Source organism: Haliaeetus leucocephalus, unplaced genomic scaffold (assembly GCF_000737465.1).
Source record: "Haliaeetus leucocephalus isolate CR32 unplaced genomic scaffold, Haliaeetus_leucocephalus-4.0 Scaffold273, whole genome shotgun sequence".
NCBI lineage: Eukaryota > Metazoa > Chordata > Aves > Accipitriformes > Accipitridae > Haliaeetus > Haliaeetus leucocephalus.
This window is the reverse complement of record NW_010972709.1, coordinates 9,074,578-9,098,264: the sequence shown is the minus strand read 5'-3', so window position 1 is coordinate 9,098,264 and position 23,687 is coordinate 9,074,578. Positions and strand designations below refer to the sequence as shown.

At 38.9% G+C, this 23,687-nt stretch overlaps 1 protein-coding gene across 3 annotated transcripts in view; it reads left to right on the top strand.

Annotated features, from left to right (window-relative positions):
• The window catches only part of PTPN1 (protein tyrosine phosphatase, non-receptor type 1), a 45,004-nt gene extending 21,525 nt beyond the window's left edge, over positions 1 to 23,479 (top strand). Inside the window, exons 2-9 of one of the 3 annotated variants that reach the window (XM_010569650.1) lie at positions 9,131 to 9,221; positions 11,002 to 11,102; positions 13,190 to 13,288; positions 16,080 to 16,217; positions 18,030 to 18,239; positions 18,956 to 19,117; positions 19,769 to 20,004; positions 22,768 to 23,479. In XM_010569650.1, the coding sequence (XP_010567952.1) occupies positions 9,131 to 9,221; positions 11,002 to 11,102; positions 13,190 to 13,288; positions 16,080 to 16,217; positions 18,030 to 18,239; positions 18,956 to 19,117; positions 19,769 to 20,004; positions 22,768 to 22,975 (1,245 nt within the window). In that variant the 3' untranslated portion in view covers positions 22,976 to 23,479. The remainder of the gene's footprint in view (positions 1 to 9,130; positions 9,222 to 11,001; positions 11,103 to 13,189; positions 13,289 to 16,079; positions 16,218 to 18,029; positions 18,240 to 18,955; positions 19,118 to 19,768; positions 20,005 to 22,767) is intronic. The other 2 variants (XM_010569652.1, XM_010569651.1) reach the window with 2 other exon arrangements.
• The last annotated feature ends 208 nt before the right edge of the window (positions 23,480 to 23,687 follow it).

The window sequence follows — 23,687 nt, the reverse complement described above, 5'->3', positions numbered from 1 at the left end:
AGGACCCGGCACTTGGCCTTGTTGAACCTCACACGATTGGCCTCAGCCCACCGATCCAGCCTGTCCGGATCTCTCTGTAGGGCCTCCCTACCCTCAAGCAGATCGACCCTGCCTCCCAACTTGGTGTCGTCTGCAAACTTGCTGAGGGTGCCCTCGATCCCCTCGTCCAAATCATCGATAAAGATATTAAACAGAATGGGGCCTAACACCGAGCCCTGAGGAACACCACTTGTGACCCGCCGCCAACTGGATTTCACCCCATTCACCACAACCCTCTGGGCCCGGCCAGCCAGCCCGTTTTTCACCCAGTGAAGGGTGCACTTATCCAGGCCACGAGACGCCAGCTTCTCAAGGAGTATGCCATGAGAGACAGTGTCAAAGGCCTTGCTGAATGTGGCATTGCCTTCTACTATCTTTTACTAAATAGGACTCTGGTTACTGACCGATGTAGTGTCAATTGGCTGCTGTGAGACAGCTGTTAGGAAGTTTCAAATCTCAGTTTTATTGTGGATTTTTACAAAAGAAATTATTTCTATAAGTCAGATACTAAATTTTAAATAAAGTTGGAAATTCATACATGAGTGCTAGCTGTTACTAGTGGTATTCACTGTGCAAACCAGGCTAATTAGCTTTCATCTGAAGTCATCTGCCCTTGTTCTAGCACAATCCTTGAGATTGTTTAAACAAAAGATTATCTCAAACCTTTTAAGAAGACTGTTGGTTTTTTTTTTCTGTGCAGAACACTGAGCTTTATAAATGAGTCAGGCTTTCTGTATTTATACATTGAACTTCTAATACTGAACTTCAGTGTTCAGTGTATGTTAATCGGTGTTAATACACTGATGTTCAAATTGGTATAATAACCTGAGCTGCTTTCTGAGATCCATACAAATGAATTTAAATACTTGAAAGTCTAGCATGTGTTTGAAAATATTTGCATAATTTTAAGGGAATTGGGGGGGGGGGGGCAGAAATACCTAGCTTAAAATATTAGTAACTTCTGACCATGAAAGTGAACAGTGCACCTTTACAAATGATGAAACAGTGAGCAAGGAGTGATGTTGATGCAGATGGCTTGAAAGTCGCTGTATCACTTTGTGAATCTTACTGAAAAAGGGGTGCTCAAAAGCAAGAGCCTTACATTTTATTATCTAATTTTTTTTTAATCAAATGAGCTCATTTATCTTAAGGTTAAATGGTAATAATGGATTATGTAGGAATTTGGGGCAATAGTACAGTCTTGCTCTCTTAACATTAACTGAGGTTATTAACACTGTATGTAGTATCTCTGAAAGATAGTAGAGGATTCTGAGTATAAATAAGAAGTCATTCCATGGTTCCTATTTTAAGAAGTCAGACATCCCCTTGAGAAACTGTAAACTATCTGCAGTCGTTCCAAAGGCATCTCTTGTCCTTTTGTTTCCAATTTGCAGCTTGTCTAACATCTAGAAAATATCTTCGTTATGCAGCACAGTGATCCGGTTTTGCTGTGAAAAGGTGTGAGAAGAAGCTTTTCTCATCCCTCCCTCACCTTCTAGTACTTAAAGTTTTTATGTCTTTTTTTTCTCCCCTCCCCACCCTTCCTGAAGCTTACAAAGTCTACACACATGGTCTTTACCTTGTTGTTTTTTGGGTTTGGTTTTGGTTTTTTTGTGGTAGCTCTGTAAAACTATAGTGCTCTTAGGTGGCTTGCGAGATGTTAGAATGAAAATATTAGGTAACTAGGAAAGGAGGACTCTGTTTATAACCACGGTTGTCAGTTTATGAAGCCTGGAATACCCTACAGGCCAGGAATTACACATTTTTAAACTCACACAAAACCCATACTGCAAACAAATTAAGGTCTGGATTTGCTACACAGACTAAATTCCTTTAGGAGTTATGTTGATATCTGGGCTGTCAGATGCACCATTCTATTTGAGATAAGGTTAAACCAAAACTCTCCATCTGGAGACCTCTAATGTTCGGACAAATCAAGACCTGGATCTCATCTCCGTGATTATTTTTCTTATAGAAGAGTAACTGAGTTAGAACCTCTTGACACTTTAATGAGACTGTGGTTTATTTCCTGGCACTGACTTTGTTTGATGATACAGACAGCAAAGCTTTTCTTTTGCACAACAGCTGTCAAGAAAAAGCCATTTCATCTTCTCAAAAGTTGCTATCCTTCCAATAATGTCTAAGATGCACTTCTGGAGCAGATTGAATATCTGGGAGGAAAAATAGAGAGGGATGTGAAGAAGAAGGGAACTTCGGTTGTTTTCTTATACTGACCCTTCATTCAGTTGTTTCCTGTTTTGGCAGTGAGGACATGGCTACAAAACAGCAGTAGAGTGTTCCTGCCAGCTACTCTGAACTTCTTCTGTTATGGGTCATAAATTTCAAGGACAAACTGTATTTTGAACTTACTGAAATTTGAGAAGGCTCATGTAATTCTTTAACCTAATATTAGAGTTTAGATCTTTGATTGCTCTGGCTCTGCTGCAACCCTAAAATAAAATCAGAATTAAAAAAATCAGTTTTTACTCATTGCAGATAATGACATTGAAACAATACAAGAACCTGAACAGCTGAGTTCTGCAGAATTGCAATGATTTATTCTACAACGATCTCTTCCTTTTGACAACATGCAAAATAAATATACTATTAAAATTTGGAAATGACACAAATCTATGGCTTTCTCCCTTGTGGAAGTACATACCCAAGTTGTAAGAACCGTTCAGGGGCATGTGTTTAATTGAGCATTTACAGTGTTCAGTTATCTACCATGATGAAGTGGGTACAATGAAGTACTGCAGGATTTGCTTTCATAATTCTTGAATTTCTACGGTTAGGCATGTTGAAACTAGTCGGTGGTGAGGAAACAATCTATAATACTTGCTAGCTGCAGTAAACATGGGCCCAGAAAAAATTAGTACGCTTTCCCACTTGCTGATATGATTTAATAACGTAATCATGCCTAGTTTACATTCTCCTGGGGGGTTATTTCGGTGCCTACAACCAGTTGACTAGTGTCAGAAACACTGCTTACGCTGCATTGCTACAACCTGTTCCAGATTGCCCATGTAGTGCTGAATGAGCAAGGAGCTTTCTAGGAAAACCATGTTGCAAGTGTGTGGGGTTTTTTTGTGGGGGCTTTTTTGGGGTTTTGTGTTTGTTTGTTTGTTTTTTTTAAACTCATGTAATAGTGTTGTTGAACTTTAAACAAGCCTATCGCTTTCTCTCTCTCCGTGCTACTTGGACTTCAGGAAGAAGCTCAGCATACCAGGCAACTGGCTTTTTTGAGGGACATTAATAAGCAAATCAATACTACTATATTTTACTTGAAAGCAAAACTGAGAGACTAGATAAAATGTTTTAAAAGGGTATTAAAATCTACATTTATTTCATTTATCTGGCTAAAATTCTGCAGCTTGTTGTTAAGATTAATATTATGTGATGCAATTGTCTGTTCATTTATCCAATCTTTAGGTTACCTTCTTGTTACCTACAAGTTACATCCTCATTTCTTGTCCCTGTCCAAATATCCTGATGTAAAGTGTAATATAGGATAAGAAATCCAATCTTCCTTGTCAAAGTGAGTTGAATGAACAGTTGATCTATGTATGCTTTATATCTTAGCAAGGTTCCTTTGTTGAGGAGTCAGTTCACTGCTGCTCAATGCCTCAGTTTGCTCCCTGACACATTGAATCTGAAGACCTTTTCTCATTTGTGTAAAGTAGCTGTTTATTGTGGATCCCTTAGTACTACCTGTTTTTCTTGTGGTCTTCTGTACGGATTTTTGCCACCTCATATAACTGTAGGGTTATTTCCATTCTGAAATCGGCCTGTAATGACATCTCAGAAAACAGCAGCTTTCACTTGACTTTACAGTAAATTTATTTTTTTTTTTTACTTTTCAACCTTTTACAGCAATGTCATTTTTTTTCAGTGCTAGCTTTAAGAGGAAATATTCTCTTTTTTTTAAGCTCTTAAGCTAAAATTACTTTTTTATTTAAGTCTTTATATACTTGTGAATTGCTTTCCTTAATGTGACTGCCTCAGTAGATAGATTACTGTGCACTTCTGCAGCCCATGATAAGATCTTGGCAATTGCTGCTTCCCGTAGGAACAGAACTGTTTAAATGACAGTATATCATTATCTCTTAGTCTGAGCTACTCCAGAGTATGGTGTAACAAAATAATGTGATCCTGCTGCAAAGTTCTCCAGGAGCCTTTCTGTTGAATCTGAAGGCCTTTAGACTGGATGTTTAGTTTCTTTTCTGGAAACACTGACATGCAAATCTGTGCAACATTGCAGTGTGCTTGAATGACTGATGTCATGAATGCCTCCTCATGTGGTCTTACCTAATACTTACTTGAGGATTTTGGGGTACATCGCCTCTTTCTTAATCTCCCGGTGGTGTCTGAATAAGATGGGAAAAGTATAGTCAAATATGCTGTTGTGCTAAGAGTTTACATATGGCAACTATAGTGTAGTGCAGAGTACCAGTGGCTAGGACAAGTAGGAAAGTTTGCAGAAAATACTTACTGAGCAAAGGGGGAATTGACAGACCAACGACTCCAGAGTAGTTACACATTAGGAGGCTGAATTGAGGGTAATTTTTTGAAGGCTGGGAGGAATGGAAAGAAAGGGCTGTGGGCTACAGAGTGAATCACTAATGTTAGGTTTCTGGCAGGGGGAAGGGAGGAAGGGTTGGTTGTTCTGGTGCAGAAGGCTTTGGGAAAAGGCGCTGAGCCACCATGAGCACCTCTTCCTGATGAACATCTGTAGGACTCTGGAAAGTAAGGCTGTGCTTGTGGGACTGATCCCTTTTGTCTGAACAGCACAGCCATCTGCCTTTATGTTCTGTGTCCTTTCTTTGTGGCAGGAAATGTGATGTTGTCAGGCCAAGTGGAACCCATTCATGCAACTGAGCAACCTTCTCCTGTAAAGCACTAAATAATTTCTTATTCCAGTCACTACTGCACATTACAGCTACAAGAAGTTTCCATTTGAAGAACAGCGCTTCAGCAGACTTCCTCTTTCCACCCCTGAAGTTTTTGGGGGTATTTGCACAGGGTATAGGACTTAAAACCAGGAGATGAGTGGCATGGAATGACTCATGCTCAAAACCAGAAAGCATTTGACTTTGGAAAACTGACTTCAGTTCTAGCCCTTCCTCTTTAAAGTTTTATATTGCACGACCTTTTAAATGAAATGTCGAGCTTCCTTTTTAAATGACAGGATCTCTACAGTGTGACTATGAGAGTGATTCAAGAAGGTGTTTAGTAACTTTAGCAATCCCTGTGTTCATCCACTGACTTCAGTTCTCCTGACATCACTGGGTTCAAGTTCCTCATAGCATACTAATTCCATGCTTTGAATGAGTCTGCCTTCTCCAGCATGGAGAGCTTGTAGTACTATTGCCAGGTCCTGCACTTGGGTCACAGCAACCCCATGCAGCACTACGGGCTTGGGGAAGAGTGGCTGGAAAGCTGCCCGGCAGAGAAAGACCTGGGGGTGCTGGTTGGCAGCGGCTGAATATGAGCCAGCAGCGTGCCCAGGTGGCCAAGAAGGCCAACGGCATCCTGGCCTGCATCAGAAATAGTGTGGCCAGCAGGAGCAGGGAGGTGGTTGTTCCCCTGTACTGGGCACTGGTGAGGCCGCACCTCGAGTCCCGTGTTCAGTTTTGGGCCCCTCACTACGGGAAAGACCTTGAGTTGCTGCAACATGTCCAGAGAAGGGCAACCAAGCTGGTGAGGGGCCTGGAGCACAAGTCTTATGAGGAGCGGCTGAGGGAGCTGGGGCTGTTGAGTCTGGAGAAGAGGAGGCTGAGGGGAGACCTTATCGCTCCCTACAACTACCTGAAGGGGGGTGGTAGTGAGGTGGGTGTTGGTCTCTTCTGTCAGGTGGCTGGAGATAGGACGAGAGGAAATGGCCTCAAGTTGCGGTGAGGGAGATTTAGGTTGGATATTAGGAAAATTTTTTTTACTGAGAGGGTTGTCAGACATTGGAATAGGCTGCCCAGGAAAGTGGTTGAGTCACCATCCCTGGAGATACTAAAAAAGCGCGTAGATGGGGTACTCCAGAACATGGTTTAGTGGGCATTGATGATGGTTGGACTCGATGATCTTAAAGGTCTTTTCCAACCTAAATGATTCTATGATTCTATTATTGACATATTCTGAAACAGCCCTAACACCAGTGAGCATCAGTAGTTATGTGACTCCTGCAGTAACCAGTAACAGAAGTTTTTGAGGAATGTATGAGAAGGCCTATAACATGGCCATTTTATGTAACTTGTCACTAGATTGTTTCTCTCCAATAATTTTCTCTGTTGAAGGCCATCTGATTTCCGCTAAAGTCAGCTTCATATCCTGGAAGCGATCTTAGATTTCTTGTCACTTTAGACGTTCTAGCAACGGCTATACCACCCCCAAAAAAAGCCAAACCCCAAACAAGAAAACCCCACCCAACCAAAACCCCAAACCACTTTTATCCCATATTGCTGAGAAGAATATGCCCCATCTTTTCAGGCATGGATTTGACCACTGAGGTCCAGGCATGCATGCCCTTCAGGGTTTTCTATTTTATTGGTGTTCATTACATTCAGAAATGAAGTGCTATATGCTAGTTGGATTTTCATACAAGGCAGCATCTTGCCTGTTGCCATATCTATATCCCTCATTTTATTACCACCCCACCCCATTTTTTTTCTGTTTGTTGAAACGTTTTTCTGTTTGTTGAAACGTGCTTCAGAAATATATTATGCTTTTTAAATTTTCTGTGTTTCTGGAAGGTACCTGGGTAACTTCTTTTTTTCATTTTCTCTATGCCTATGGGGAGTTATGCATCTGCTAGAACTCCCTTATTTCAATACCTTTAGGCATCATAGCATCTTTAAAAAGATCTAGTATTTGGTAGCGAGGTAATAGCCAGCTCTATTCCCTGAACAGTAAAGTACCAATTTCAGATCCTTAAATATGTGATGAAGGTATTTGAATCTGTGAAACTCTCCAAGGCTGGGAGTAGTGTGCATGTGCACATACACATGTGTGTTTAAGTATAATATTTTTATATTAGAATGTCTTTGTATCATTCCATTTCTGTAATGAAGCATTTCATCCATTTCCTTTTTTAAAAGAAGGAAAAGTTCTTTTAAATTTGTTAATGCTATGAAAGGAAACAGTGTAGATTGGTGCTGCTGGTAATTTAACCCAATATTTACAGCAAGAATGCCTAAGGGTCTTTTGGTTTGGTTTGCATTTTGCTGGGTTTTTTAAAATATAAATCCTAAATGGTGGGGTGCTTGTGTCGTGTTTTTGTTTTGTTTTGTTTTTTAACACTTAAAAAAAATAACATATGTAGGCTTTGTGGGAAATGTGGTTAGAGATCTAGAAAACCATTTTTCCTGATTCCCTGTTTTTGTCTTGTTAATACTGTACAGTCAGTACAGAAGAAAAATAAACCTCTGCAAAATACAAAGTCACCAACCTAGTGTCAGAGACGAATTTATGAAAACACCCATTTTAGCTGCCTCATGTTTGAGTTATTAGTCTGTGGCCGTCAAGATCATATTCTCCAGACTGCATTCTTCATAAGCAGAAATACTGGCAGCCATGTGTTAAGTTATAAAAAGATAGCAGCTGATGTCAGGGCTTATTTCAGTGAGGAGCCATTTCAGAATACTGTACTAATTTTGAGCAGGTATACATAAACTAGAAATCTTCCCTTGACATGTAGCATTCAGTGTAAATTGATACATATCTGAATAATAGGGTAGAAAAAGCCCACTAAAAAAAAAAGAAAAAGAAAAAAAGATCTTTCAGCATTGTACATGATTCTTTATGCAAAACTAGGAGGAACCGAAAAACAGTTCAGTTTGGCCTGCGTTTTAGGGATTAGATTTGCTGGTATAAAATCCTCCTGTTCTGATGTTGGAAAGCTACCACAATTTGAATCAGAGCCTGAGCTAAGTTGAAAATATTAATAGAGGAGTGCCCAGCCTTTCTGTGCAAGTGATCTGTATATCACAAGCAGCCCTCCAAATGCATGAACTTTATGTGCGCAGAAACCTGTTCTCTCGTCACACTGTATGTGGATCAACAGCATGCTCAAATATATCTGTATCTGGATAGATAATTAATATTAAATTCCTCTTCATTTGGTTGACTATATTTAACAAAATTAATTTCATCCAATGAAAGGAGATTAATTTACATCAGTAATTTATTTTTCATGATGATTTTTTTAGTGGCCTCTGGGCTAGGTTCATTTGTTGGTTTCATGTACATGCACAATGTTTGTCTTAGGATTTGTTAAATTTAATTATGCTATTGAAATATCAGTTCTACAGTAAATCCATTCCTTCAGTTTTCATTAATTTCAGTTAAATCTAACAGCTTCATCCTGAAGTTCCTAGTACTATAATTTTTAAGAATTGCATATTTATGCAGTATTTATTTACAGTGCGAAGTTCTGTTTCTACAAATTTGGACTAATATCCAAGGACAGCAGAATTCTTTTTATTATGACTTTTGAAATTGTCTCAGATAGCTGAGCTATTATATGGATCTGAAAGAAACCCTAATTATATGCTTGAGATGATATATCTGTTTTAGTTGAGCATATGAATTGGATACAAATAACTTTTGCCATTTGCAGCTTTGTGACATCTTGCTGATAACTGAAGATAAAGATGTAAGTGATCTTAGATAAGTTGCCACTCTGTGTGTGTGATGCCAAGGGATAGACAATTTTTTTTCTACCACAATTAACGTTTTCTAATTGCTGCTGAGTCAGAAGTACAATTGATAGTTTTACTGATCGTGGAAACAATTGCTTAAAGCAGTTTATATGAAAGTGTTTTGGGGCAGAGACCCTGCTCTATCAGGAGCGTAAAGGCATCATGTCTGGTAAATGTTCTGCTACTTTATTGTGCAAGCTAGTAAGATTTTAACACACATATAATGTTAGTGTTGTGTTCTGATAAATTGAAACTCAGTTCTTAAGTTGGAGCCCAAAGTGCTTTCTATCCAGAACTCCCACATGTGAAGTCAAATGGGTGTTTGTCTTAAAATAGCTAATGGTGTGATGATATTAGATGGATTCATATCTAAGATTTTTTTGTTTGTTTGTTTGTTTCAGGACATCAGGCATGAAGCCAGTGATTTTCCATGTAAAGTGGCCAAACATCCCCGAAACAAAAATAGAAATAGGTACAGAGATGTCAGCCCCTGTAAGTACACTTTCTTTTCCATTGTTTGTAACAGACTGTTGACCTCTAACGACTTCTTCTAGCAGCTAAATGTTCTTTGTAAGAACAAGATTTCTGTTAGATGGATATGTATCCAAGACAATCCTTTTTGTTAATATATGTAGCTATGACAGATGTCACGGGATGCCATTACATCCATAGGATTATACTAGAGCAGCATACAGTAGGTTCTGTATTTGTGGGAGAAATCTGAAGAAAGGAAATTGCTTTACCTTTGAATTCTTATGCTACAGAAGAATGGTGACCGAAATAGCATTAATAAAATTGCAAGTATCCTTTCTATTGCAGTATACTTACTAGACCATCCTTCCAGTCAACTAGCGTAACTGTGCCCCTACTGGGAGATGGGGGAAGAGTCTTGCATAAAACATATGACTACTAGAAATAAGTCCTAAGCTAATTGGAACAGAGAGAAGGAGAAGTTTGCAAAGGTGGTAATACTAGCATGAGACCTGTGTTTCTGAAATGATTATTATTACGTATTCTGGTGAGTTCTGGTGGGAAGTGCATCTTTGAGCATGTGTCCTCTGTACAAGGCACAGCTCAGTTCAGTGTTGCAGCCTGTCTTTCCTTCCACGATCCCATGTACAAAGACAGTAACATTCAGACTTGCCTATGCCTGGCATGCTGTACTTTTGGGGTGCAAAAGAGACTGCAACAACGAAAACACACAGAGTGCAGAGAAGTACAGGACTGTATTTAAATGGCTGGCAAATAATACTTGACGTATCAGACACTAAAGAAAGTTCACAGCTGGTTTGCTAAACTGCCTTCTCTGCACTAAATGACAATGCCTATTCTGGGACTACTTTGCCCCTTCAAGGGTGCAGTGCTGCTGCCTGTTTTAAATGCACATTTTCTATAGGCTCTGTCACTGGGCAAATGTCTATCTTCTGTTCAAAGACAAGGTTATTATTGTATATAGGAAAAATTTTATACTTAGCGGTTAAATGTTACTGAACTCTTTGGGGCAGTCGACTAGGAACAATACTGTTGCACATAGGTTGCTTTACTAAGAAGTTCTAATATTTGGGGCTGCGAGTAACAAATGGTCCCTTTTTGCCTGTAGATAATACTGCTTCCAGTCTGTTTGGCTTTCTTGCAAAATGTAGGAACTCTTCTATGTGTTTTTTTGTTGGTGGTTTGGTTTTTTTAATCCTACGTGGAGCTAGCTGAGACTAACAAAAGAGCAATGAAATTATGTTTGCTGTAATTCTTGAATTTTGATCATTCTTTCTGTACATTAGGGTGTGGTTGGGTTGGGAAAAGTAGCTAAATGTCTATAAGAATAATAAGAAGTCTCTGTTCTCATGTTTAGGCAAACCTTTAACAACCTTGAACAGGCTGGGTTTGAGTGTTTAAGCTGCAAAAGATAAGCAGTTGTGTAATTAGATTTATTTAAAAACAGTAACTCGATGACTGTACAAATAGGTCAGTGTGATCTGGTTTGCAAATTACTGTTGTGATTACTTGAGATGCAAATACTTCCATTCTTGCAATGTATCTTTGGAAGATGGAGTGCAACTTATGTTCACTGCTCTGCTGTAGTGCTGTTCATGCAGTACCTATATTGTATTTCCAGAGTTACAAGCACCGGCAAGCACTTCTGTACTACCTGCGATTAAGCTCTTTTCATTCTTCAGGACAACTCAGCTTTTTTGATCCTAACATCTGATGAGGTTGTGCATGGATCGTGCTGTGTTGCATATACATTAACCAGTGTTTTCTAATTATGCTGCAGTTGATCACAGTCGAATTAAGCTAAACCAAGGTGACAATGACTATATCAATGCTAGTTTGATAAAAATGGAAGAGGCCCAAAGGAGCTACATCCTTACCCAGGTAATTGCTGGCAGTGGATAATAAAAATCATATGGTGATTGCAGTTGTTTTTCATGGGTTTTCTTTATTGTAAAACTAATTAAGTGTATATACAACATCTGTGTGTATATATAAGCACATACATAGAACAGTTTTACAGAAATGCTACATATTTCTTCCTGCTTCCTGTCAGCACTGACTGACTTTTTGTAGAGTATTTTGGCCGCTTTGCATATTTGACTTTAGACCCACCTAGGCTAGAAGCTAACATACTTCTAGAAATCTGCTTGTTGGCATATGACGAGCAACATTTAGATGTGGTTGAAATGAATCACGCTTCTACATGGAAGGTCAGCACAAAGGCTTCAGACCACTAGTCTTAAGTTGCTTGATAAATTCTCTGAATGGAGGTGAACCTCGCTTAATGGGAGGGCTTCACATTTACAGAACTGTATGTATGTACTTAAAGATGTTCAAAACCTATTTGAAATAACATACTTTAAATATAATGGGCGTTTATGTGTTGAGTGGGGCAGAAGTTAACTAAAATATATTAGGGAATTTCTTGCACCTGATGTTCTGTTTCAAATAAGCATATGTTCTACCACGTATTTCTTCTTAAACATCCTTCTGAAAGTGATGTTATTGTAGTATTTACAAATAACGTACCTCCTAATAACACGGTTATTGTATATTGGAAAACTTTTATACTTAGTGGTTAAACATTACTAAGTGTTTGGGGCAGTCGACTAGGAACAATACTGTTGCACATAGACCTTCCAACCTTAAACATCCAAGGATGTTTAAGACCTTCCAAAAGGTCTAAGTTGGGCAATGCTGATGCTTCTACCTTTAATGTGAGAGAGGAAAGCTATGAATACATTTTTTAGTGATGGGAATTCGGGGGGCGGGAGGGAAGTGGCTGTTTTTCACTGAATCTGTGAATTCCACACCTATCTATATAACAAATTTAAAAATATCCGGATACCCTGTTGTCTTATTCTAAGAGCTAGCAGCTGTGCCAGAATTCTTGTTTGTCCTAAATGTTCAGTTCCCTGGAGACAGTCCTGGTCTCTAATCTTGACTTTTTCTTTAGCCCTTCCTCCCACACTTTAGATAAAGGTAGACTGGGATTAATATTTTCAAGCTGCAGCTCTTCCTTCCTGTTTCTAGTGAATAAAGATAAATCTTTGAAGGAAGAAGTGTACAGTACAGTGTTTAATATGAAAATGACTGTGTGCCCACAGCTCTTACTCCACTTATTCAGGACAGGGGAAGTTGATCATAGGGTTGTACTGGTATGTAGAATAGTCAAATGTGCAGCTAACTGGTACTAGTTATCTTTTCTGATCCAGAATTTAATGGATTCAAGTGGCTTTATTAAATCCAGTCATTCTTTCTGAGGACCCTGGCCTGCTGTTCTGTTTGAGCAAAGTGATGGATAGCAAATATGAGAGGCACAATGATGCTGGTTTGTGTTGCCCAAAATTCAGAGCAATGGTTTTGGAGTAGAAAAAAGCAAAGGAACATAGCACAAACAGAAAGTTGTGAGGAAATCTACTTTGTGAATAGACAGTAGCCTTTAAAAGGAGTTATTTTGTTCAGTCCCAAAGCAGATCCACGAAGATTCTGGAAACTCATATAATTTGTTACTGATCTGGCATTGTTTCAGTCTTTTGAATGTTTGTCCATTCAGTCTAAAAATTTTCAAATATTACGAATAACAATGATGTATTGCAGAATAGTTTAACACAGATGTTAATTCTGCTTTTAGTTAGTCAGTGAGGTTTTATTTCCCCATTACTTTTGTATACCTTTCCTAAGAAAATTCTCTCAGCGTTTTTCACTCCCAGTTCTCTTCTTGCAAATGAGACTACTTCTCTCTTCCTGTTATGTGTGTGGGGAAAAGATTAACCGTGCTTTCATGGGTAAATTCATAGTGGGAAAATGGAACTTAAGCTGTATCACTGCATTTTTTTACAGTTTTAAATGAGAAGTTGCTTGTTACTTGTCTAAATTTATTGCCTAGTGCAGTAACTTTTACTGGGGAACATTGCACTGACATTAACAGAAAATAATGCTTATTTCTGGGGATTCTGTCTCTGCAGGGACCTTTGCCAAATACTTGTGGTCACTTTTGGGAGATGGTTTGGGAACAGAAAAGCCGTGGTGTTGTCATGTTGAACAGAGTGATGGAAAAGGGATCCGTAAGTACTTGCCCAGTTCTAGCTATGTGTTCATTGCATGTTTATGGCTTTTCTTTAAAAAAAACCACAAAAAAAACCAAAACCCCAAAACAAAAAAAACAACCCAAAGAATGGGGAGGGGAGGAGATGACCATAAGTAATTTCATCTAAGAAATTATACCTAGAATTGAACACCTGGTGAACTGATCTTAGTACAGTCAGAATATTATTCAGTTTGTAATTGTAGGTCCTAATTTCTTCTGAATTTGGCTGAAATAAGGCATGAACACAATATGGCTCCACACAAATGAATATTTGGTCTCTACTGCTAACCTAGGTATCTGAATATAGTTCTTTTCAGTGTACACAGATTGCACCTCTCAAAGGTCATTTACACCAAGCGTTCATTCACAAGCATTATGAAGTGGGTTTGAAGTAGTTAGGCACTTTGACTCCAGGTTTCCTTCACACAATAAGAGCTCTGATTATTAAATGTACCACCAAGGCCCATTGTTTCTCCACCAGTATCATTGTTTTACAAAATTCATTAGAGGTCTGACAAGAATGGAGGTACATTGAAAGTACTTCACCTGGCATCTGTCTTAAGCAATGATGTTCTGGGTGATGTGGAACGAGCTGTTAAACCAGCACTTTACTTCCTAGGACAAGTGTGGTGAGCTAAGTTCTGTCCAGACCTTTTAGGAGGTTTACATTAGACAAGACAGGCAGAAGATGAAGGGAAACAATAGAAGAACAAACAATTGGGGTTATTTTAAGTAATTTATCTTTGGATTGATAAAAAGTTTTGGTTCCTCTGGCACATGGAGTAGCTGCTGTCTTGAGAGGAAATGCTTCAGCCTTTCTGATGGTGGAGAAGACAGGAACCATCAGGCATGGTTTATATCCATGGGTCAGAGTTCTGCCTCTATCTAATTCCACAGCTGCCATCCTTAAAGTGGACTTGGCAGCTGTGCAAATTTGAGACAAAAGCGATTTTAAAGACTGATAGAAATGCACAGTCTAAAGTTGAATGTTACAGTGCAGTCAGTATAAAGACACTTTGGAGGATGGGTAGCGGGTATGTTGGGTATCCACCAGTGATAACTGGGTGGTACATGGTGTTGCGTAATCGGGAAAGAATTCCCAATAATCAGGAAAGTTCTTGTGCAATGAGTTGTGTTTTAATAAACTGCAGTCTTGATTTTTGAGTGTTTTGCTTTTTTTGCAGTGCAAGTGAAATTTAATCTTTAAAAGAGATGCAGTAACCATATTTTTCAATAGTTTCTTCCCTTCCAACCATTCCCGCTCATTCTCTGCACTGCCAATAGTTTCGAACGAAATGAATTATTGTGATCCCTTAGGGCAGGCTGCTTACACTTCTCAGCAAGCAGCAATGGGGGAGCTACAGTGGAACACAACAAAATATTGTTTGCAGACACATTTGGTGGAGAAATTAGACCCAAAGCCAGTTGCTGTCTCTTTAATAATAATTTTTTTTAAAAGTGCAGAGAATTATAACTGCATTTTACACCCTTATAAACTAGAGGATGTATTTTGAATAAAAACTAGAATTGGTCTGGGCAAAACTAGTGTTAGTCTACCTATGAATAAAGTACTGAAGGGTTTTCTTATTTATTAAAATGCTGTCAGAAATCATCTTAGTCTTGAGAATGCTGTTCTTTTTTCATTGTTTTTCAACTTTAAAGCTATATTATTTGGTCTTTAATAAAAGAGGCATTAGCCGTGTCCAACAATCCATTCTTATTGCATGCTTAGGTATGGGCATATGGTGGTCATAATCCCATTTTAGAGGAGCAGTGCTTAGTGCCAGAAGTAGCAGGCCAGTTCTCCCAGTCACAATATCCTTAGATTCAACAGTCAGAAACGTGGTTGCAGACTTTCCTATTCATGTTGCTGACAAGTTTCTTTAGTTTCAGTTTCTTCATGCACACTGCAAAATGCGCTGCTTTTCTATTTGGTTGACTCATTTAAGGTTCTAGCATGTAGCAGTCTTTGTAAAACTGAGCTCTCTGGGAAACTTTCTTGAGAAAATTGAAATTCAGTCAGAAGTAGGTAATGAGAATGTTTGCTGAATGCAGGGGTTTTTTTTGTTTGGCTCTACTTTTAAACTGTGCCATGTAAAATCAAAATTATCTTGCTGCTCTTTTCATTTTTGTGGTGAGTGAATGGAGTAACCCAAAATCTCATCTGATGTTACACTTGCAAATTAGCAATGTTGTCATTCTCTGTATGTAGCTTATTTGTGGAATTCATAATACTTTTTCACAGAATGTTCTGCTCATGTTAACATCTATCTCTTCTTTTGAAATTTAAATATTTGACATGAGGATAATAAAATGCAGAGTAGACTAAAAGTCAGATTTTGGCAGAGTGTTGCAAGAGCTTTTATACTTAGAAAGTTATTAGAGTTTGTTTGTTTGTTTGTTCATTATTTTTGGTCTGACACAAGCTAAGGTAAATAATGGCTTTGGTGATTTCGATGAGATTCTATAGCTTCACAGTCTTTCATCTTACATGTAGAAGAAAGAGAGGTCTACCTAAATGAAGTTATCCTCAATCCTTAGGTATTTTCATAAGTTCAGTCAGGGTCAAAATAATTTGACTTATACAAAAGATTCACTGAAGATGTGGTTCTGCAACATGAAGGAAGACTGATACTCTTCACACTAGTATTGCTCCTCCTTATAATAAAAGCAGATGAAGATCATAAGAAAATGTTGTATTTAAGAATGTTTATTCCTTGCCTTTTACACAAACATAAATGGCATAAATGTCTCCTATTTGTTTTTAGATAAAGTGTGCACAGTACTGGCCACGGAAGGAGGAGAAAGAAATGTTTTTTGAAGATACAAACTTGAAACTAACGTTGATATCTGAAGATATAAAATCATATTACACAGTACGACAGCTAGAATTGGAAAACGTTACAGTAAGTACAGCAACTAGTACCAATCAGATTCTTCAGTCTCTCTGAGGTGATTCACCTCCTCATCAACAAGGTCTTGAAAAAGATGGTCACAAATTAATAGTAGACTTTGTTCTGGAATTGGTGATTCTGCATGAGATTGTTCTTCAGCCTCTAGTGTGTTGTGGAAATGAAACTCTTAAATATTTATGAAACCTCTCTAGGGAAACTACAATTGTTTTCATGTCTCAGCTGTACACTGAGTGAGAAGGTTAGTTTGTCACTACCTTTCAGAGAACCCTTTATAAAATCACTTAACAGATGGTCTAGTGCTTTTGTGTTAAGGCTGAAATAATTGCTTTTCCTGTCACTTAAGCTACCTGTTTGCCTGTGTCTTGTTCTAAGGTTTATTTTTAGGTTTTGGTTTAAATCTTCAGGTTTTGCATTGATGGCCTTCATCAGAAAGCAGGAACTGTTGTAGCCCTGGTCCTGCAATGAGCTGTATGGAGCTCGATACAAGGATCAGGCCACTAGCTGTAAGAGAAATAACTCTTCTTTTTCTTCTTTTCTTTTTCTTTTTTCTTTTTCTTGTTTTTTTTTCCTTTTTTCTTTTTTCCTTGTTTCTTTTTTCTCTTTTTTTTTGTTTTTTTTTCTTTTTATTTTTCCTTTTGCACAATACCAAAATAAAAATATACATGCTCTTTCCCACCCTTCTTCTCCTCTTCAACATTGCCCTGTATTAGAGCAGTGAGGGCTAATCTAAAGCTCCTTGGGGAGACTGGCTAAGGAAGAATACCATTAACTTTCGCTGAATACAGATCACTGAAGATAAGGTCCTGGTGCTGAGCTAGGTGTGTATGTTGCAACATGCTAGCCTGAGTTCTGTTCTGTCCTGGTACTGCTCACTACTAGAAGACACAGTTTTTCCTTTGCTCATCTATTAGCATCTTGCATGCTTCATCCTGCCAGGAAATGTGAGACAGCAGATATGAGTTTGTCTAAATTCTACCTGAGTAAGAATTCAGTTGATGTAGTTTGTGGTGTGTATTCACTATGACATCTGCCATAGACATGTTTGATGGTTGTAGCTCAGTATTCTAGGAGGATGTGACTACCAGCGGTTTAGTAGTTTTGAAGAAAGTATTCAGGTTGGGAACAAATGTGTAAAGGAACAACTGTGATAGTGTAAGGGATTTGTATGGAGAAAGTGTAAACGGCTTCTATAACTTGAGGTACTTCATTTTGAGAGATCTTCAAATGATATTCTGTCATTAGAAATTGGAAGGCAGTAGTGCCAGCTATCTCGTGGCGATACAAGCATTTGAACTGTACTGAAAAAACTAAACCATGTTATAAATAAGTAAATTTACTTATCCAGTTCCCTTTGCTCAAAATGGGAGACCTTCACAACAAGAGAAAACACAAGAAGTAATTCTTTGTAGTTAGTTTGTTAGCTATGCAGCTGTAAAAACTCCCTCGGACTGATGGAACTTTGTCATTTGAATTTAAGTCAGCTGTTCTAAAGATGTAGTGGAAGCAGTGTAGTCTGAGTAGCATACAAAGCTGAACAGGCACATGCCTCCATTCCATATAAATCAGAGTTATTTTCAAATGAAGTAGCTGAAATTTTACCCAAGGCACAGATTTGAAATTGACCTAAAGGTAAAAATGTCTAATGTCTAAAGCTGTATGTCTAAATATTTAAGTGACTATTTGCTAGGAAAATGAACGCAGAATTGTGTTTGCTGATGGGAACATTGTTGTAGGCAGCTGTGCTTTGAATACTTCTGAGTCGTGTATCCAAGCTAAAAGACTTCCTAAATACTGTTTTTACAGACACAGGAAACTAGAGAGATTCTGCACTTTCATTATACTACGTGGCCTGACTTTGGCGTCCCAGAGTCACCTGCTTCATTCCTCAATTTCCTGTTCAAAGTGAGAGAGTCTGGCTCACTTAACCCTGAGCATGGACCCGTTGTGGTGCACTGCAGCGCAGGAATTGGGAGATCAGGAACTTTTTGTTTGGTTGATACATGTCTTCTACTGGTAAGAACTACTTATTCTAGGTGATACGCTATTTCCGTAGAGTTATTTTGAGGAATGATTTGCTGTAGGCTTACTAAGAGCTGTGGTATGTTCTGTGAAGTATTGTTGCACACTGTTTCCCATTATCTTACTCATATTCTGGTTTGGGAGTGTATTCCAAGGCAGATCTCGTTCTTAACTGGCCATTTTGAGTCTGGAGAAAAGTCTTTAGAGAGATTTGCAAAGATAGGCTTCGCCCTCATGGTTAAGAAAAAAGAAAAAAACCCACTAGATGTCTGCTAAGTAGTAGTGTGAACTATCCTGAAACAATGCAAAATAAATGTAATGTGTTTCCTTTTAGAGAGACAACTTTGCCTGTAGGCAGAAGGAAATTGTCCTGACTTTAAGATAAAACTGGAGTTCCCTTGGCTTTATTCTGTCACTGTGAGAGCAGCTAATACAAAGAAGTCAGGCCTAAGTTAAAATGTTCTGTCCCCCACAAATTGTATTTTCAAAACAAAAAAGACAAAAAGGGGAAAATGGACAACATTTTGGAGGCCCAGTGTGTTTTGCCCTCTCTGTCTTTTTAGAGACCCAATAAATAGCTGCCAATACCAGTTTTTTATTAGTTTATTAATTCTGTAATATGGAGGGTAGTCTGAAGGCCCTACTACAAAATGAGTCATTGTAGTGAATCTCATCAGAGCATAAAGCATGTTTTAATTTTTTATCTTCAGATGGACAAACGGAAAGATCCTTCTTCTGTGGACGTTAGACAGGTTCTCCTCGAAATGAGGAAGTACAGAATGGGACTTATACAGACAGCCGATCAGCTCCGTTTCTCCTACTTAGCTGTTATTGAAGGGGCAAAATTCATTATGGGAGATGCTTCAGTGCAAGTGAGTACTATTGACTGCACAGCCTAAGGTAGTGAGCTGCAACTCTGTTTTAACTGTAGCAAATATGTGGGATGAACAGAATAGAAAGAAACTTTACATTTCATGCTTGCTTTGTCTTCAATAAATTTTTATATTATGGGGTTCTTAAATACAATGCTTTATGATCTGTCACGACCTAAAGTGTTGTATATAAGAACCTTCAAAAAAGTACCTGTAGTATAACAGGTGGCCTTGTGTACTTTTCAACACTGTAATTGGGGTGTAGACTGGCTGCATCGCCCTTGTCTTTCATTTCAGATAATAAAAATTTTCTAATATGCCAGAAGTTTAAGTATTATGATTAAATCCTGTAAGTTTGTTTTATGGTAAGCAGAACTCTAGCAACACAGATTCTATTTTGTGCTATTTATGTTTTCCAGAATTAGATTAAAATCTCTTGCATTTATAGCTGTTGTCTTCTGTGTACCGGATGTAGCTTAGGTTTGGAGTTCTTGTGTCTGTTTTTTCTTTCCTTTTTTTTCAACGCAAATGAACAGCCACTCTAAGAATAAATGAAAAGGTAGAGTATAAAGACCCTGCCATGTTAAAAGTTATAGTAGCTTACGTAAAAGAAATAGAAAAAAGCTTAATAGGGCTTTTCCTTCCCTGAAGGAACAGTGGAAAGAGCTCTCCAATGAAGACCTGGACCCACCACCTGAACATACCCCACCACCTCCCAGACCACCAAAGCGAACCTCAGAAATGCACAATGGAAGGATGCATGAACACACAGAATTCTTTCCTAAACATCAAGTAGTAGAGGAAGAGATTAGATGTTCGGTCAGCACTGCGGAAGAGATGGTTCCAGATGGCAGAGCTCGTTCATCTGTGCCACTGATTGCAGACAGGTAATTCATTTAGTTTCACACTTTTAACTGTCTCAAGAAAACTGTCCAGTTGGCTTACAGCGTTGAGAGGGTAGGACGTTTGCTCATAAATGGTATTTTATCCAGAAGGACCTGAGCTGACCTTGATCAAGTTAGTCTAATAGTAGTTCCAATGCAAAATCTTTTCAGTAAAGGTCTTACATGCATGTTTGTTTAACTTTGTGGATAAGCTAGGGCCTCTTACGGGATCCTGCTGGAGTAAAAGAAAAAGTGACGGCGTAATGAGGTGGTTTAGTCTTGATTTACATGCAGTATATGTTAAGTTACAGTGGAGCTCTTTCACTGCTTAGAGGCGGTACTAGCCATGTAGCTGAAAACTAGGCTGACTAGCTTTGGCTGCACTTAGAAATGTGAAATTAATTGTAAGCAATGCTACTTGCGATGAAAGGAGTAGAGGGGGCTCATGAACAGAGAACTTTTCTACCTGTCATTGTAATCTAAACTGTAAGGACTAATAAATGTGCAGAAATGCTGTGTACACGAGCAGTAGAACAGCAGAGGAGCCAAGGTTCCTGCCTGCTTAACCACTAGATGTCACTCCTGATTTATTGGAGTGGCATGGGACTGGTTGAAATCCGAATGCCTTGGTGTTGCTGGCATTCTGCATGTTAACTAGTTTTATTCAGAACAACCAAATGAATGCCACACAGAACAAAAAAAAAATCAAAATTTAAAAAATAAAAATAAAACCCCCTACACCCACCAGGGATGATCAAGGGAAAGTTTAGTGTTCCCCCACTAGATGGTCTCATAACAAGACATCTTCATGTTCCCATAGGAATATTGGAATAAAATACCAAGTTTTAGTATTTTCCACAGAATTAAAGCCTTTTCAACAGATGCAGCTGGCAGGCTTGATGTATTTTATTTAGCTGAACCAGTGGGGGAGTGTGTGACTCTGGGAACTGGAGATTAGTGAGATGTGTTTCCAATAGTCTTTCTTCAGAACAAACCTCCTTTTAATTCCACATAGCGGAGAGGCTGACACCATGAGCTGAACCTGTTGTGTCCCTCCAAATTCTGCTGGAGGCAAGGAGATAAAACGGAAGTGTTTCCCTGCTCAACATGAAACAATGTTTTGATCAGGATTTTTCTTAATTCATTGGGGAGATTCTGGAAGTGAAATACTCAAATTCGAAACATCTTTACTAAGAAGAAAGGAAATCTTGGAAATAGGAATAGACACAGATGGAGGCTTAGCTACAAAAGAAGAAAATATTGCAACGGTAGCACCTCCCTCTTTCTTCCCTCGGTGACAGTATAGTTCTGTTACCAGAATATTTGCCTGGGATGTGAGATGGCAGCTAATGCTTTCCACGCCTAATGAAAAGCATGGATTTGAAGCTGGTGTCTTGTGTCTTCTCATTAGCTATATAAATTTGAATTTCTCAGTGAGTAAATGATTTCCTGGAAATACTGTACACAGTTTAGTGTAAATGAACATAAGACATGTCCAGCTCTAAAGAGCTCAGACTCAGATTCATTTCATTTATTATAGTCCCTTGTCTGAGGTTGGAGTTAGGTTATCCTCTGGAACTGCCCATCTTAATTGATTGTAGAGGCTGGCTTGGACCAGGCAGCTACCTTTTACCTTGCTAAAGTCAAATCCTATGTTACGCGATATTTCAGGCATACTAGGAAAGGCCAGGATTTGGATCCTGAGCTCCCTCGTTCTGTACCAGTACTGTTGCTGCAGGATCAGGCCTCCTTTGTGATCATCGCTCTTGTCCTCATGTCTGCGACAGTCAATCTAGAAGGGGGAAAGTGAAACTTGCTAGACAGGAGTGGGAAGGAGTAGAGAGTAGAGAAGCAGTCTGATGTGAAAGGATGTGGGACAGTGTGAGGCTGGAGGAAGTGGAGGGGTGGGAAATAGACATTGTGCTGGCAGAGGCAAGGGAAGAAGAAGCAGAATTCTTAAGCACGTGTATTTTCCTGCCCAGATACTGTAGTGTCTGGGATGGAAGGTTCCTGAGTTCTTCTAAACTTAAGCTGTCAGCAGACATCTAGGAAATCCCCCTGCAAAGCATCTCCCTGCTGGTTACCACCCCACTGGTTCTCACAGCATGGTCATGCTTTCTAAATTCAGCTGGAAGGAGTTGTACAGGAGATATAAAAGTTCCTGCTCAGTTAAGAAGCCTCTTTGGGTGTCAACATACTGCCAATGGGATGGCGGTCTAGTATCTAGGAACAGAACCATGTTTAGAGAGTATTAAAGGTGAGGACATCTTCAGTTCCATCGTTAAAAGCTATCACAATGCATTTAGCCACTCTAACTTATGGCTGCATGAGCAACCACAGTTCCATCATTTTCTGACTTTTGGGGCAGATGCTGGATTTTAGAACCTTAATATTCTCTTGACCTGGATGTAGGTTTGATTGGTGCTAGTTCACTACCTGTCTCAGTGCAGGTAGCACATTTGTGATAAGAAATGGGAGTAGGTGGTGTTTAAAACTAAGTCAGCTTATTCTTCAAAGGGCACAAAATATTCCCAAGCATGGCTTTTCATGACAAACATGTGCTGTTCTAAACCTGTAATTTAATGGCCAGAACTGTAAGAATTAGTAATAGGCTTTAGTTTGTCATCTGCTGCAGTTCCTGATAGCAAGAGATTTGCAGCTCTGTCTGTGGTGTTCAGTGGGTGAGGCTGTGCTCTTGGAGAGTCTGCATGGCTTCTCTCCTAAATGGAGAATCCAGTACTGAATATTTATGTCTTTGTCCTTAAGCACTAGTCAAGACACTGAAATTCGGAGGAGAACTGTTGGTGAAAATCTGCGTCTCTCACCCCACAAAGAAGAGTCGGTGAAGTCAGAAAACTCAGAAGAGGATGATGAGAACATGATAACAACTTGGAAGCCATTTCTAGTGAATATATGCATGTTCACTTTCCTCACGGCAGGAGCTTATCTCTGTTACAGGGTGTGTTTTCATTGATGGACATGCCAACAAGATCGACCCTGCAGAAAACACCAACGATTTGATCGGTTTGTAATAAGCTTCTCTGAAAGAAAGCTAATTGAGGCATGTGAGCCTTGTCTCAGTGGAGGTAGATCTTAGGTTGAAAGGCCAGAACTTCGGTTAGGGCTTAAAGAGAGAATTGATGCACTAGGGTTTTATCTAGCCCTGTGGTCCCAAGAACATAATATTCTAATCTCAGGGCCTTAAAATATTCAGGAGTAAGCAGAGAAAATGCCAAATAGTCTGTTTTCCTTTTTTTCTTTTTTTTTTTAAACTAAATAATAGAATTACAACACATTGTTGTTTTTAGCCTTTTTTAAAAAGCCAGTTCTTCTTCTTTTGTGTTTCAGAAAAACTAGGCACAAGTGAAACTTGCTTGTACTCTCCAAGTGTTGTAACCAAATACATGACTTATATTGATGAGGTCCCAAAAAAAGAGAAAGAAACCCACATACCTGAAGAATGTAAACTTTTTGGAAGAGACGGTGTTGGAGGAGGGGTGTTTGTGGTTGGTTTTTTGTTTTGGGTTGTTTTTTTTTTTTTAAACTTGCTTCATCATTAAAGACTGAGTTGTGGGCAGTGCCTGTGGTATTGATATATTTAATCTTGGCATAACTGTTCTTAAAGAGCTTATTGTTTTACATGTGTTTATAGAAACAGGCTTCTGCATTTGCTCAGGGTATCCCAA